The sequence below is a fragment of the Myxocyprinus asiaticus genome, chromosome 34 (genome assembly GCF_019703515.2).
Source record: "Myxocyprinus asiaticus isolate MX2 ecotype Aquarium Trade chromosome 34, UBuf_Myxa_2, whole genome shotgun sequence".
NCBI lineage: Eukaryota > Metazoa > Chordata > Actinopteri > Cypriniformes > Catostomidae > Myxocyprinus > Myxocyprinus asiaticus.
This window is the reverse complement of record NC_059377.1, coordinates 22,647,832-22,663,769: the sequence shown is the minus strand read 5'-3', so window position 1 is coordinate 22,663,769 and position 15,938 is coordinate 22,647,832. Positions and strand designations below refer to the sequence as shown.

General features: G+C 38.2%; 1 protein-coding gene across 3 annotated transcripts in view; it reads left to right on the top strand.

Annotated features, from left to right (window-relative positions):
* Positions 1–15,938, top strand: part of LOC127425320 (collagen alpha-1(XVI) chain-like) — a 99,592-nt gene that overhangs the window by 51,157 nt on the left and 32,497 nt on the right. For all 3 annotated transcript variants that reach the window (XM_051671169.1, XM_051671170.1, XM_051671168.1), the window contains 25 exons: positions 426–488; positions 1,620–1,664; positions 1,971–2,066; positions 2,857–2,895; positions 3,024–3,068; positions 3,326–3,361; positions 3,507–3,632; positions 4,444–4,479; positions 6,241–6,276; positions 6,410–6,520; positions 7,682–7,726; positions 8,469–8,504; positions 8,622–8,675; positions 9,315–9,365; positions 9,481–9,612; positions 9,761–9,796; positions 9,896–10,003; positions 12,531–12,653; positions 13,001–13,054; positions 13,164–13,205; positions 13,388–13,423; positions 13,782–13,835; positions 13,924–13,992; positions 14,092–14,145; positions 14,854–14,880. In XM_051671169.1, the coding sequence (XP_051527129.1) occupies positions 426–488; positions 1,620–1,664; positions 1,971–2,066; positions 2,857–2,895; positions 3,024–3,068; positions 3,326–3,361; positions 3,507–3,632; positions 4,444–4,479; positions 6,241–6,276; positions 6,410–6,520; positions 7,682–7,726; positions 8,469–8,504; positions 8,622–8,675; positions 9,315–9,365; positions 9,481–9,612; positions 9,761–9,796; positions 9,896–10,003; positions 12,531–12,653; positions 13,001–13,054; positions 13,164–13,205; positions 13,388–13,423; positions 13,782–13,835; positions 13,924–13,992; positions 14,092–14,145; positions 14,854–14,880 (1,554 nt within the window). The remainder of the gene's footprint in view (positions 1–425; positions 489–1,619; positions 1,665–1,970; positions 2,067–2,856; positions 2,896–3,023; positions 3,069–3,325; positions 3,362–3,506; positions 3,633–4,443; positions 4,480–6,240; positions 6,277–6,409; positions 6,521–7,681; positions 7,727–8,468; positions 8,505–8,621; positions 8,676–9,314; positions 9,366–9,480; positions 9,613–9,760; positions 9,797–9,895; positions 10,004–12,530; positions 12,654–13,000; positions 13,055–13,163; positions 13,206–13,387; positions 13,424–13,781; positions 13,836–13,923; positions 13,993–14,091; positions 14,146–14,853; positions 14,881–15,938) is intronic.

The following is a 15,938-nucleotide window of genomic DNA, read 5'->3' as shown; positions in this document are numbered from 1 at the left end:
TTTTTTTTTTTTAAGTGTAAAAGATAATGTACATGCATAATGGCATTAAGGCATTAAATAAAATAAATGATTAAATACAATTACAGAATATACATGAATGCATAAATAAAAATTAAAAGAGCACAGAACATAAACCCAGGCTATGTTCAGAATAGTATACTACACTTACTAATTTTGTAGTCTGCAGTCTGTATATTGTGCCCAATATATATATACAGTTGCAGGGCAAACTATTTAGTGCACTACAACTATTTTGACAGTGTGGCAGCCCTGGATGTGACTCCCTGGCCAGTGCACTACTGAATTAGGGAACTGATTGAGACACAGCCTGTACAGTATATGAGTGTGTTATAGCTAGCAGCATCTCTCTATGTCTCTATGTATGTCTGTCTGTCATTTTCTCTGTCTCACATACACATATTTAGGGGGACAAAGGGCAGAAAGGGGAGATCGGAGCCCCAGGTGTGGATGGAAGTCCAGGAAAAGATGTAAGTGAGAAGTATTTGATGTGAAAGTTGTACATGTTTATATTTATGTCCTACCTCATTTCCATTGTGCATGCGTATGCCCCCAGGTCCCTTCCTGAGTCTCTCTCAGTCTTCAAAGACATGTTGATATATCTTAGTGTCTCGCTGCAAGAGTGTATTCATAAAAACATAAAAGACTGTGTAATCTGTCACATGCACAATATGTCTTTTTAATTTATTTTAATTTTAAAGGTGCTGTAATCGATTTCAGCCATTCTACTTCCACAAGACTGTGCCGTTGGATTAGCCACACCCCCTCTTTCCAAAACTCTGAACTCCAAAGATACCAAAATGAGCTTTATTGAGAGCAGAAATGGTTGTTAAAAACAACAGCAGCAAAATAGCACCCTCAGTTGAAAACTGTTATGAACAACATGGCATAAAAACACATTATGCCTCAATAATTTGCTGCAACTACAATACTATGAGAACATGCAAAATGATTGACAGGCAGAATCGTCATTGTCCGCGGTCCGCAGACACATTTTTGTTTGCTGTTTACAAAGTCTACAGCTGTCACAGTGACTGGTGAGATATCTCAGGACACTTATTTCTTAAAATCTTTAAGGGATTAGGAACATTTTTTGCATACCTTTCCATGAAAACAATCGCTTGCAGCACCTTTAAGTGAATGTTAGAGTATTTTGCTGTTCTATTGTTAAAGTGGCTTCGTGCTGTATATTCCCAGTGCTTTGCTGTGAAAGGCATTGAAAAGCATTTTGCATTAGACTATTACCCATAAACTCACTGCTGCTGTTTCTTCTCATTAAATGTCTCTTTGGGTGTGAAGTCTTTTTAATGCTACAGAGATAACATAAGCCAACAAAGACCCACAAATCAATGCAGCCACATTGATTCTTTTAAACGGATAGTCAGATCACATTAAGCTGAAACTTTTCTATGCTGTACGCAAACCATGCTAAAGGGATGGTGAATATGGTCGAGCTCGCAAATGCATATATGGAATTTGCTTTTAAACTGTTTATCTTTCTAAGCCTCAATGCAGGTTTGCTTTATAAAATGTGATACTGCTATTACAAGCCTTTGAATGAACTTTAGCTAATGGTTATTTATTTGTTTTGGCTGTTACAGGGTCGAGCTAATCCTATTTGTGTGGTTGGCCCAAAAGGCCAAAAGGTAAAGCTAACTGTTTCTCTCTTACTGCATTTGAGTTTTGTGTTTCCATGAAAATCATGAATTTAAAGGGAAAGTTCACCAAAAACTGCATGTTGTACCAAACCTGTACTGTATGACTCATTGCTTATTTGTTCATTCAATGAAAGTGAATGGTGACTGAGGCTAACAAACTTAAGAGTGAGTAAATTATGACAGAATATTCATTTTTGGTTGAACTTTCCCCCGTAACTCTTAAGATTGTTATATCATTATATTGGTTGTGATGTACTGTATGGTGGATGTCTCTAATTGGTGTTGTTTTGACAGGGCATTCCTGGTGCAGTTGGTCCAGAGGGGCTTGCAGGGGAACCAGGCCACCCTGGTCTTCCTGGACTACCTGGAGTTGGCATACCAGGACCACCGGTAGGAATTTATTGTTCATGATTTAAAATTTGAGCTTTCCAGAGGTTTTATATTGAAGTTTTAATACCTTTTTGCAGTATTACATTTTGATGTATACTTTAGTGTACTATTCTTAAGTTTTATTTGATTGACGATTGGCTAAAATATTTTTTGATGAGTGTATTATTGGATCATATTTTCACCTTTTTTTTATTTGTTTGTTTGTTTTTTGTTCTGCCAATGCAAACCAGTGACCTACTTTCATTTTTGGCTTTGTTTGCAGCTTTTTTCCCCATTACTTTTTAAAGATTTGTGGGGAAAATAAATAAATAATCAAGACCCAGACTATGTTCAAAGCAGCATAGTACTCTTTCTGCTTTGTTTCTGTAGTATGCAGTAGGATATGTATACTGTGCACAGTATGCAAATCTTCCATATTACTTTTATACTACATCTGCCAACGTGCAGTTTGCAAAAGATCACACTGTAGGATACTGTATCCAACAATGCAATACACTCATGAACCAAAAGTAATATCCGCTGCAATTAATATAAAAGAGTTAAGATAATTTGACTCTTTTAATAATTTAAAAATTGGATAAAAAACAAAAAAAGCAAAAATAATTATATTGAGATGATAACTAGACATGTATGTGACAACAATGTAGTGACAACATAGCACTGTTTAAAACATTTACTGCTGCCTAATGTACTCTTTTATTCCGCATACTATTTTTAAAAACAATAGACCGTATACGATACTCTAGAATTCCATTTTGAATCGGTAAACATTTGCGTTATTATCTCACAGGGGCCCCCTGGTGGACCTGCAGGATCTAAAGGGGACAAAGTAAGTGTACTATTACAGTATACATTTGTTATTAATGACAGTGGACATGCTGATAACATGATGTTACTCTTATTTTATTTGGACATTAATAATCTGATTAAAAGAAAACACTTTCTCACAATGTATAGGGGGATTCTGGCATTCCTGGTAAAGATGGAAGTTCTGGAGAACCTGTAAGGGCATCTTACCTAATTACACCTATCGGAAAATGTCAGTTTAAAACGATGTAGTGTGCTGAATTGTTAAGAATGAAGAACCTGGTATCACTATATTGATTGTTCCATCACTGTAAGGGACAAAACGTGTGTACTATGATTACTACCATAATTAGTTTTACTCACTGCAGCTATCAGCACATCATTTGCATTTGCAACTCAATTATGTTTTGCAGTGGTAATATAAATGTTTTATTTTTTATTTTTGCTGACAGGGTCCAAGAGGTCCATGGGGACCAAAAGGCGAGAAGGTAAGCTAAAGCTGTTGCATAAAATTTTACATAAACATAAAAAACTCTCTCCATTACACTAATGTGAATTTGTGAGTTTGAACTGTAAATTGTTGCCTGTATGTGCCTTGCTATGTTTTTATATTTAATGTCTTTCTTTGCTCAGGGAGAACCATGTGAAGCATGTCCAGTCATCTCTCCAGACTCTACAGGCAACACTGTGACCCTTCAGGGCAAGCAGGGGCCAAAAGGAGAACCAGGGGTCCCAGGCATAGGAGAACAAGGCCTACCTGTGAGTTTACTCAGAATCTAACTCCGGTACTGCTTGTACTCCACCCCCCCCAAATAAAAAAAAAAAAAGAAGTTCAGCATTTGTGAATTAAATATAAGATGACATGTCCTGGAACTACTTTTGAAATCCAATACCCAAATTTCATTTTAGTATTTTCTGCTGCATGGTTGATGCTTTGTCACTGGAAAATGAACCCACTGATGATGCTATTCACCTCACTGGGCCCGCCATATTTATATTTGCCAAGCTCGATGGAATAAGCTAACAATCAGCAAGCTCCTCTCTGCCTGCTGATGCTGTTTTGAATGAGTAATGCTGTCCCTATTCTACTTATCTCTTATAGAGAACAGATATTCTATCACGCTTCATTATAACTTCAGGGACCACAACTCTCTTCTACCATCCATGAAATCTAGACAGCTTTTTTTGCCTTAAAGTTTAGGCCATTTTCCTCTGATAGTTGCGTTAGATTCCATTTCACTTTTAAACTTAAGGCTTTTCTATCTTTTTAGCCCATTAAAAAATATTTTCTCTCTTCTTCAGAGTCAAATTGATAAATTCTGACATAAACGATTCTATGTCGTGTGCCATAAAACACTTGTTCGCCTTTCTCTGTAAAGATTTCCAATACCATCACAATCTATTCTTCATACCTAGTTATGGGACAGAGAGGGAGTGCATGTGGGATTGAGTGAAATGACAGGATGAAAATGTAGGACATTTGCAGTGGGGCAGTTGTGCTAAGCTAGGATGACTGTGTCATGATTAGAGAGACTGATACTAATATTTTGATCTGCCTCTCTTTTCATAGGGTCCTTCTGGACTGGATGGCAAAGCAGGAGAAAAGGTGCATGTTACTGATAACTAGGACTGAGTAAAACTATAGATTTTCTGATGCTTTACAATCTTCATTTGAATGATCTCGAAAAAGATTCTTAAATCCCAAGATCAATCTTTTACTAATGCGCAACTCTTTGCCTGTGATTAGCCACTGGCTGGTAAATGTTCAGATTTCACTCACCAGTGGTTAACTAGCATATTGGCAAAGAAGTTCAGCATCCTTTTAATACGTGTTGAGAGTAAAAGTTGGATTTGACTCGTTCTGTGCAATGTGTGTCCAAAGAAAAGAACCACGCAATACGTTTGTCATTGAATAATGTATCTTTTAATGTCCTTTCTGTTCTTAACAGTCAATTTTTGATCAAAAACAACAAAAATAAACATTTAATTCTAATGGCAAATAGCACGGATAAGGTAAAGAAGCCACTCATTAATATGCGCTCATTTTCAGATGCCCATTACAGAACTGCCGGTTTTCTTAAAGAGACAGTACTGATTTTTAGCATGTGTTCTACAAGTCAATGTAAATACTTGTAAGTAGTAAAAATTATTTATCAAAAAATAAACATGTAACAAAATATAATATTTGTTAATATAAAAAATATAAAAATGTATTGATTGTATACATTGATTTGTACCATTTTAAAAGCTAAAATTTCACCAAAAAGAATAAAAACCAATAAAATATCATTTGTAGAATTTATATTTTCATAATTTACCTAGTTAGATGGTCCCCTGTATAATTAACAGTATTAGCTGGGAGAGAATTCATTTCATATGTAAGCAAAAGGGATATTATAACCAAAATATACCCATGTGAATCTAAATCGTAATAAAATCGAATCGAGAGCTTGTGAATCGTTATCAAATCGGTAAATCTGTATTAATACCCAGGCCTACTGATAACTGCATCGTACTGCTTAGGACCTCATATAATGGGTATAACACATTAATATATGCATGATTAATGGGAGCATATCATAATTAGTGGTGCTTGCAAAGGCAATAATCACTATTACTATTGCTCATACTTGGTGTTAGGAACCCTCAAACTCCTAACCATAAGTACTAAACATCAGCGTGAAAGTCCGTTTCACCGTTTGTGCTACAAACGTACTTCAAATAATGCAGAAACAGGCGAAAAAATCCTGTAGACTCACAATGAAGAAAGTTCCTAAGCCATGTCGAGAGCACATAATATAGACCTGAGGGCAGGCTCTTTTGAATTGGGCTAGTAATTAACCACCCAAAACACCGTAGCAACCACATAGCAGCATGCTAAAAATTCTGCAGCACTTTAGAGATATCAGAGAACAAACAACTTTGTAATGAGCCATTTCTTTGCAGATTAGTTTCTAAAATTGAGTTCTTTCTGAACTGAGTTCTGAAAGTATATTTTGCAAAAATAAATGTTAACCCCTTTAAAAAAAAAAATAGATGCACTGACAAATGACAATTAGTTGACTTATTTGAGCCTGGACTATTTATAGTCTGAATCTGGGAAACCATTTATCAGTGCTATCCTAAGTATACAACATGGCCACACACACATAGACAATGAAATAGACCTTCACATTTATTTTGACAGCTGCTTCCATTTTAAGAGCTTTTCTTTAGATGTCAGCAACTGTGTGTGGTGACAACTACAGTACATTGCAGTATGTATTCCAGACTAAAGTCCTGCCTGCTTTTTGTCAAATTCAGAGTACTGAATTGCTGAAACTGTCACAACCTGTTTTTCACACATTGTGTTGCCATTCTTTCACAGGGGGAGCCAGGAGCGAATGGGACCAAAGGGGAAAAGGTGAGTCTATATTTTGGCAGGTTTTAGGGAGGAAGATGAAAAATATCTCCACTGAGTCGGATACAACAAAAAAAATCCAGCCTGAACAAAGCCAAAGTCTTGCCATCTACAGGTATGTTCCTTTGTCTCTTAGGGTGAACCCTGTATAGGCTGCCCTGTCATTGGAGATCTTCCAGCGGGTCTTCTGAATCGGGCTCAGAAGGGAGAGAAGGGAGATCCAGGCGTTGGACAGAAAGGAGAGCAGGTGAATGTGATGTAGTGGGACTTGAAAGCTCATTATTAGCCACTTTTCCACTATCGAGCCAGTGCGAGCCAGGGCTATCAACTGGCTAGTCGGGCCCAATAGCCTCGGACCTCGAGCCGCAAGACCAAAATCTATCTGCGTATCCACCATCGGGCCAATAACTCTGCAGCTTTGCCTAAAGACCCACCCTTAATAATGTCACACACCCCGCCCATTTCACAAGCAAGAGGGAAGCACAAGCTGAGGTATCATGTTATCTAGAATATCGAGTTTATATTGAATTTAAACAGCAAGATAAGTTAGCGTTGACATCTCACCGACTGTAACTGCCATGGTGTCCCGAGTGGCCTCTCCACTAACAGCAGGACGATGTCCCAGCACACCATCTATGAAAGTTCACCGAACCATAGAAAGTAATTTCTTTGGGCACTGCTTTGTTCATTGGGCATTTTAACAGATTTGTACTTTGCCCGCATTTTATTTTAATTTTTTTCCGAACTTGTTCCGAATTGTGCGCTGAATACACAACCTGGGAAGTTTGGCGAAACTCTGCCTTGACATTCAACCCGCCTCAATCCCCAGTTGGTCTTGTTTGGCCCAAGGGTAATTGGTGGGCCAAAGGTCATTGGCCCTTGGCCCCGAGAAAGCCCCAAGGGGACACGATGGAGCCCTGGAAGTGACAGTGTAACACAACTGGCCCTGACACGCACTAGCATGCCATCATTTAGCTTGCTATTGGAAACAAGACTATTGACATTGAATAAACACAGTTTTAAAAACTTCCACATCACTTCATCCAAGTTCTGCAGTGTAGTAAATCACAGTGCAAATGCAAAAGTGTTTTATATCCACATCTGTGTTTACACATGAGTATGCAGGGATGCATATATTGGCTCATGTATAATCTCAGACAGCCCTGATCTGTGCTACTCCACGCTTTTGGCTCAGAAATAAGCCTCAGGCACAAATGCTTTTAAAAAATGAATGTAACAACAGATTGGGGAGTTATTCAGCCAAGGCTAGCTTTCATTGCATGTCTGTTAAACGAGAATATGCACTGATCTTTCTCTGTTTTCTCTTTCTTTCTCTCTCTCTCTCTCTCTCTCTCTCTCTCTCTCTTCATTTTTTTTTTCTAACGAATATTCTCTCTCATATATACAGGGAGAGCCTGGACAAAGTGGCCTTGCGGGATTAAAAGGGGAAAAGGTAAATTGAACAGAGCAGTCTAGAAACCATCTGATTCTGAAGGATAATTATTTGGTCTGGTATTTCTACCAATTCAGTGACTTCTTCCTTTTCGATGATGCATACAATTCATTCAGTACCAGTCAAAAGTTTGGACACACTTGAATGGTACAGTATGTTTCTCATGATGTTTAAGACCTTTTAATCTAAAAGTTTATGTTGAAATATTTGAAATTAGTGTAATAAAGAAATATGAAGTGTGCCTATGTATGAGGATGAAATTAATAAGTTGGACTGGCGAGTGAAGGAAAAGCTGCCAACAAGTGTCTGGTATACATGGGAACACCTTCAGTACTTTTTAAAAAGCATCCCAAGTTGCTACCTCATGAAGTTGGTTGAGAGAATGTGCTGAACTGTTACTTTGGCAAACGATGGCTACTTTGAAAATCCTACTTTGCGGCATAATTCCCATACATACTTCCATTTGTGTTATTTCATGGTGTTGATGATTTTACTAGTATTCTAAAATCTGGTGAATAGTAATAATAAAGACTCCAAAGGTGTGTCCAAACTTTTGACTGGTTCTGCCGATGTTTATCCTTAATGTGAAACTGACTGAACAATTCTTATAAGAGGATGTTTGAAATGGTCTGCATGTACATTTTTAAAGTAAATTAGCACAGGATATAATTAGGTGCCAATAGTTGTCACATCCACATGTCTAACAGCCTGTCTCACACTGTTGACACTCTTTTGGTTATAGGGTAATGCTGGCAGCAGAGGAACTGAGGGGAAAACTGTGAGTTACCATTATTTCTTGCTTGGTCTACATTAAGAATTCCTCCTAAACTTGAATCTGTGATTTTTCACTGACTTCAGCATTAAAATAATTTAAACATGATGATTTTTTGTTTAGGGCAAGCCTGGCCCAAGAGGGCCTAGTGGGAAGGATGGACAGAAAGGAGCCATGGTAATTAAGCTCAACTCAAAGTTTGTTAATCAGCACTTATATTTTGTGTACTGAATAAGTTAGCCAGCATAATTCTATTTCTGGTTTAGATCCTAAAGACATTAGTAGTCAGAACATTTACAGGTACACTTCCCGCGGTCATGGAAATTCTAGAAGTATCTGGGATTTTTGAAGTCATGGAAATTAGTTTAAACAAATGAATAAAAAGTCGTGATAATTTCCAGAATGTCCATACATTTTGTGGTTTTACTCTGCTCTTATTTCTATTGGCTAGATATTGCTCTTTGTGAGTGCTTTTGTAGTAAATCTTGGAAACCTGCATGATAGCATCAGTCTGTCCCATGAGCGCCTTATTTGAGACATTTATACAGTAATAAGTATATTTATTAAAATCATATTCATTTAAAAAGATTGGTATCTGACATTAAAATGGAAATCCGGCTTTGCAATCTCTGTAAAATGATAAAAATCGTTAACCAGTGATTATAAACGATAGGAGTATTCATGGACAAATCATGGGAATTTATTGGTTTAAAAAGTGTGGGAACCCTGTACAGGGCTGGCAGATAATTTACTATTGTCCAACTGAATGGACATATTGTATGTGTTACATCAAAATATATTATTATATTTATACAGGGTGAGCCTGGACAACCTGGTCTAGTGACATCTGGTCAAAAAGGTGAAAAGGTGAGTAAATGTTTTTCATTGGTAATAAAACTATGGATAACTCTCTCTCTCTCTCTCTCTCTCTCTCTTTAACATTGTATGGGTGTGTTTACATGGGACATGCTCTGTATTTTAGGGAGAGTCATGTGGTGTGTGCCAAACCAATCCTTCTGAGGTTGGAGGAGGCCCATCTACAATAAAGGTCGCAGGGGAACGTGGCCCCCCAGGACCACCAGGGCCACCTGGAGATGGAGTCGAGGGCAAGCAGGTAAGCCTGACTGTTTTATGTTCACTCTATATAGGGGGGTAGGTTAGTGCAGGTGGTATGTTGCTGCTTGGTCTCAGTGTATCTGTACTATTTCTGATTTGAGGTTCTCAAATCACACTAACCTTGCTTTTAATATCTGTCTCTACAGGGGCCACCAGGTCTTCAGGGGTTTAAAGGAGAGAAAGTATGTTGATGGTTTTTGTTTATTCAGGCAGTGCAAATAATAGGAACCTCATTGTATGGTCAATTTTCTAGACATTAGATTATATTTTGCTGTCATTAGGGTGATCAGGGTTTACAGGGAGACCCAGGTGTGGCTGGGACACCTGGAGCCCAAGGACCTCAAGGAGACCCAGGAAGGAACGGCCTTAATGGACTAAAAGGAGAAAAGGTCAGTGACACACACATCAGTGGTCAACTTGTGATTTACAGTCTAAAATGCATTTTTAACATAGCAATATAAGTAGGCTAAACAACTTATAAAAGGGAGGATAAAAAACTTCTTTTTGTTGTTGATGTCAAAGGTCATGATTTTAAATTAAAATCTTTGGTGTTTTGGCACAAAATCATCTGTCATTTGGTATCATGGCTAGTACAAATACAGTATTTTCCCCAGTGTTTGTTATAAGTGTTACATTTTTAAATCATTCTTCTGCCGTTGTTTGTGCATTTACAAAATTGTCAATTGTCCTATTCGGTCTATGTGATGCTAATATTGCATATTAGTAGAAAGTGGTAACCTGCAATTGTTACCTTTTAAAGAGCTATTACTACCTTATCTAACCATTAATATTTAATTAGTTGGTGTAACCTAATCAAATATGTCAGCCACAATAGTCAGTCAGAGTGGCGAGGAAACCGAGCCCTTCAGGATTGAGTTAAGCAAGGCTATATCATTGCTCCAACCCTTCATTGCTGCCATCCTCCACCTTATAGGTGAAAATGTGCCTCAGGGAGTCAAAATCATGTACAGAAGAGATGGAAATGTTGTGAACATAAACAGATTTAGGGCCAAAAGCAAAACTATCACCACATCCATCATGGAACTGCAGTATTCTGATGATAACGCCCTAGTGTCTCTCTCTGAGGTGACCTGCATTGCACCCTGGAATCTTTTGCAAAGGCGTACAAGCAACTTGGTTTGGCACTCAACATCAAAAAGCCCCAGATCCTTTACCATTCACTGCCAAATGAAAACACTTCCACTCTGTTTCCAATCATCAATGTTAACAACACCAGACTTGCAAAGGTAGATCAGTTCCCATACCTTGGAAGCCTCCAGAGCGAACACTGATGATGAGATACACCATCGCCCTGAGCTGTGCTTGTGCTGCTTCTCAAAACTGAGGAAAAGGGTCTTTGAAAATCATGACCTGCAGGCCAGAACTAAGATCCAGGTCTACAAAGTAGTAGTGCACCCTACCCTAAATAATGGCTCAGAAGCATTGACCACATACAGCTGGCATCTGAAATCTTTAGAAACATACTATCAGAGATGCCTCAGGAAAATCCTCAAGATCAGCTGGCAGCACAGACGGACCAACACCAGCGTTCTCGTGGAGGCCAACATGTCCACCATCACTGCAATGATTGCACAACAACAGCTCAGATGGACTGGCCATGTTATCTGGATGACAGACTCACGTCTTCCAAAATAAGTCCTGTATTTTCAACTGTTGACAGGTCGTCGGGCCCCAGGAGGTCAAAAGAAAATATACAAAGATAACATAAAAGTAAACCTTAAGGGAAGCCTGGAGTAAGTTTGTTCAAACAGGTGTTATGCTCTTCAGTAACAATATATTCCGTACTACTGAAGAAAAGTGCAGACTCAGTTAGGAGAAAGCTACCAATAAGGCCCAAACTGGAACACAAAACACATCTTTCCCCTGCCCTCACTGCCCCAAAATGTGTGGTTCCAGGATTGGCCTGTTCGCCCTCCTAAAGTACCATAATGACCCAGTAGAAGGACAGTCAAACTCAATCTCAAGTGACCGCCGATGATGATGATGAATGTGGTCAGGTTGATTCAGTGATGTTAAAGGGGTCATGATATGCATTATTTATTATTTTAATATATTCCTTGAGGTTCATTTATAATATTAGTAAATATTAGTAGTATATTTATAAAACATGATCATTTTCATTTCATTCTGACCTTCTGTCAGAAATGCTCGGTTTTCGTGCTGCTTCTCCTTTAAGACAGTGCACGGCCACTGTTATGATTGGCTCTCTGCCCTTGATTGACCTGCTCTATCTACTTGCCATCTCACTGCTCACCACTACTGGGCAGGCAATGGAAGTGATAAGGTAAAGTAGGTGTTGATGTGTTGTTGTGGAGGCAGTCAGATGCCAATGTCTACCACAGTGTGACATCACAATGTGGAGGAAGTAGAGAATGAGTTGTTTTGGCAGCTTGGTTTCAACAAATGCTCTTTTTGCAGTGAGGAGAAAGTTTTGAGTTCTGAAACTTACTGTATGTTTTTATAGTACAACGACCTCTTATATGTTAAAAGATCAAGAAAATTGTATTCTTCATGTCATGACCCCTTTAAATAATATTTTTTATTTGGATAAAAAGCAAAATATTTTAGGTAAAAAAAACATTTCATTGTGTGCAGTTCGTGGTTATATTTAGAGATTTTAATGTTTGACGTTTTTGTACGATGAATAATTTTGATGTGTTAGGTTGCCACTGCTAAATTACACTACTTCACAGCATCTTAAAATAATCTTTCTTTAATTTTTGATATAATAGATTACACCTTTATAAAAAAAAATATAATCATTAAAAACAAGTATTATATGACTGATGCATAGGCAAAAATCATCTTTGTGAACTGGATTTCTTCTCCACTGTGATTTAAATGCCAGAGCCTTTCCTCCTCCTTTTTTGAGTCTGTGTGTGTCTCCGTCACCAGGGAGACGCATGTGATAGCTGTCCATCACTTCCTGAAGGACAAGGCAATGTGGCTGGCTTACTGGCACTAAAGGGAGAAAGAGGAGAGCCAGGTTTGCAAGGGGAGGGCAGAGAAGGAAAACAGGTGAGAAGTTTTTGCTATACAGGAGCTTGTTAAATTAAGCATCACTATTACCATTGTTCATACTTGGGATAGGGTTTTGTTCTAAACCCCTTACCCTAAGTATTAAACTTGTACTAAAATCTGCAATGAGGCAATGCATTAACATTGCCACACTTGTCAGACAAGAAATGAAAATCCCAGAAGTGTACAGTGTCCATAAATTAGGTAAACAGTTTAATCTGCAGCAATATTTTAATGATTTTGACTCGAATCAGCAGGGTAGCATTTATGTTTGATGCTAAACACAATAGCTGTTGCCAAATATCCTGCTGAATCTGGACTCATTCTGGTTTATTTCCATTCTGTAGGGTAAACCAGGACCACCTGGTGTCCAGGGGCCTCCAGGGCTCAAAGGCAGCCAGGTAAAACCTGACTGATGTGCAAAGAGAACGCATGTGTGTGCCAGAACGATAAGAATGACCGTAGAGTTGACTTAATATAACTTAAGGCTTTTTGCTATGTTTGTATTAGGGTGATGCTGGACCTGCAGGTATTGGTCTTCCAGGGCCACAGGTAAATAAACAGCCACGTTAATCTGTCAAAAAATGTTTACTTTAGCTTCACTGATTTTGAGATTCAACTCAGTTATTTAATTGATGTCATATTATTTTTAGATAAATGTGCATGCCTCCACGGTATTTAAATAAATATTTTAATGCACCAGTCCATTGTAATTTTTTTATTTTCTCTCCCAGGGTGAGCAGGGACCTAGAGGATTTCCTGGAGCTGCTGTAAGTGTACAATATTTCTTTGTTTTGTCATTATAAGGATTACAAGGATTTGCTTCTTTAGTAGAGTAGATTTGTAGCTTGGGGGAAATCTTTGGGACCCCTTAAGGAAGAATTTCTCCCAAAGCAATCCGATTCAACCAGTCAAAGTAATAAATAAATAAAAATAAGACATACTAAAATAAATAATATGAAATAATCTATTTCATAAATGTTTTACATTGCCATACACTGTATTTCCCATATATTAACTGAACAAAGTTTGTCCAGTACATATTTGGCCATCTTTTCATCATTTCCAATCAGTGCTTTCTTGCATTCTGTGTGTACTCTTAACAAATGGAGGACATGTGTCCTACAGGGTCCCGAAGGACAACAAGGACCTGCAGGTCCAGTGGGACCATTGGGGCAGAGGGTAGGTCACCACCACAATGACACAGTGCTTTTCAGGCCAAAAGAGATCATCTCCATTTCTGTCTTAATTGATTGCTTTCCATTAACAGGGACCAAAGGGAGACAAGGGACCACCAGGGCCTCAGGGCCCAATAGGAATAGGAGCAATTGGACCACCGGTAAGAACATGCGTGGGCAGAAAGATTTTGATTACTGATACTTGATATTATACATGGGATATTCATTTTATTAGTGTATCTGTGTGATTGGTGTATCAGGGTAAGGATGGTAACACAGGGGCGCATGGAATCCCAGGTCAGGATGGAATCCCTGTAAGTAAACTTCTTTTGTATTTATTCCACATATCACCATTTTTTCTCAGCAATCTCTTCATTTTCTCCTTCACCTTATTCCCTGATTTCACATTCTCTTGGCATTGACACACTCTCTGTTACCAACCATATCCAGGGCTCGAAAGCAAAGCACATCTTTTATGCAGCACATTTCAGCACTAATTGTTTTATAAACCTAATGCAGGTGTTGAAAGATGCCTTTATTGAAAGACGGAGCAGTTAAAAACTATATTTGACACAACTGCAAACCCTTATCCCAGGGAGAGCACCAGTGGTTTTCATTTCACATACATTTTTATTTAATTATATGACCCCTTTAATCAAATTTCTCTTGCATCTAAAGATGGCATCAAATAAACTTCCATAATCCACTGAGACAAAGGCAGCAAGAGCTTGCTGTCTTGGCACAGCTTGGCTCATTAAAAAAAGCTAAGGCAGCGTCATCTGTTCTCGTTGCATCAGATGTTATATACCTGGGGCTTTGTTACAGAGAGCTTGAGGTGGGAATCCAGAGACAGACTCGGGTCATCTCTGACTCTGTTTGGATCCCTAACAGCAACACATTGTCTGCTTTCATCATATCACCTGTCCCTTCTTCTCCCTGATCCACACTCATCTCACAGGCCCTGGAGAGATACACAATAACACTGTCTAACTAAGCCTTCTGTGTTTCTCCCTGTCTTTCAGGGAGCCACTGGTCCTAAGGGTGACAAGGTAAGTGTCTGGATCAGTGAGCTGGGGAAGCGATTTGAAGGTCCTTCAAAACAGTGAGAAAATGTCTGTCTTCCAAAACTTATCCTAGCTACCTCTAAAGGTCCATTTACACCGAATTCATTTTTGTGTCCATCCGTGCTGTTTGTATTTATTTTTCTATGTAGATTTGCTCTGGATGGCATCTTTGACTTTTACACTACGTCTTAAAGCTCTTTAACATCTCTCACATTAGTAAGATGGCATGTTAGTTTCAAAGAACTTCAATTTTTAAAAACATGTATCGAAACACACATGCATGTTTTCCCATTCATTTCGCTGCATTAAGCTTATTAACACAACAAGGCATTCATTTTGAATGGCCATTGAGGCAGCTTTCTAATCGTCACTGAATATCATCAGTGAAACTCTACATAGTCAGCAACTCACAAAAAGCACTCCATATAGTAGATTCGAATTAAAATTTATTCCAATCGAGCGCAACAGTATGGTTCTGGAAGTAGGAAGTAAAAATCCCCTTTATTTTTTTTTCATAGACAAATGGATTTTTAATGATAACTTATAAACCTTTCAAAACAGACCTACCTTGAGCTCTGAGGTTGTTCATCGATGGTATATGCTTTAGTTGAAGCCATCTGCCTGCATTATTTCAACTTCATTGTTTAAAAATCGTGTTTGATAACGGAATTCATGGGAAACAACTACATTACCCATGGTCCAGCAGAGAAAGCTTCACCAATCGGTGAACCGCAGCCAGCCAAGCCCACGAAACTTGCCTCAGAGTGACCGCCCACTCCTATGAAGCACTGTGAATGATGTAATCGAGTCTTAAACTTAATCTTAAACCACTTATCTATTTTTACATATCAGAATATTTTGAAATAAACGTCAAATATATTGTTCCTATACTTATAATAAACAACCTAAAATCAATATTTTTTATATATTCCCATTGTTTTTATTCAATATCATCATTTGCAATGCTTCATGGGATTGTAGTCCATGCCCTCATGAAAGACAGTAAGTACACAGTCTCGTACCTTTGTCTTTTTGTCTGATTT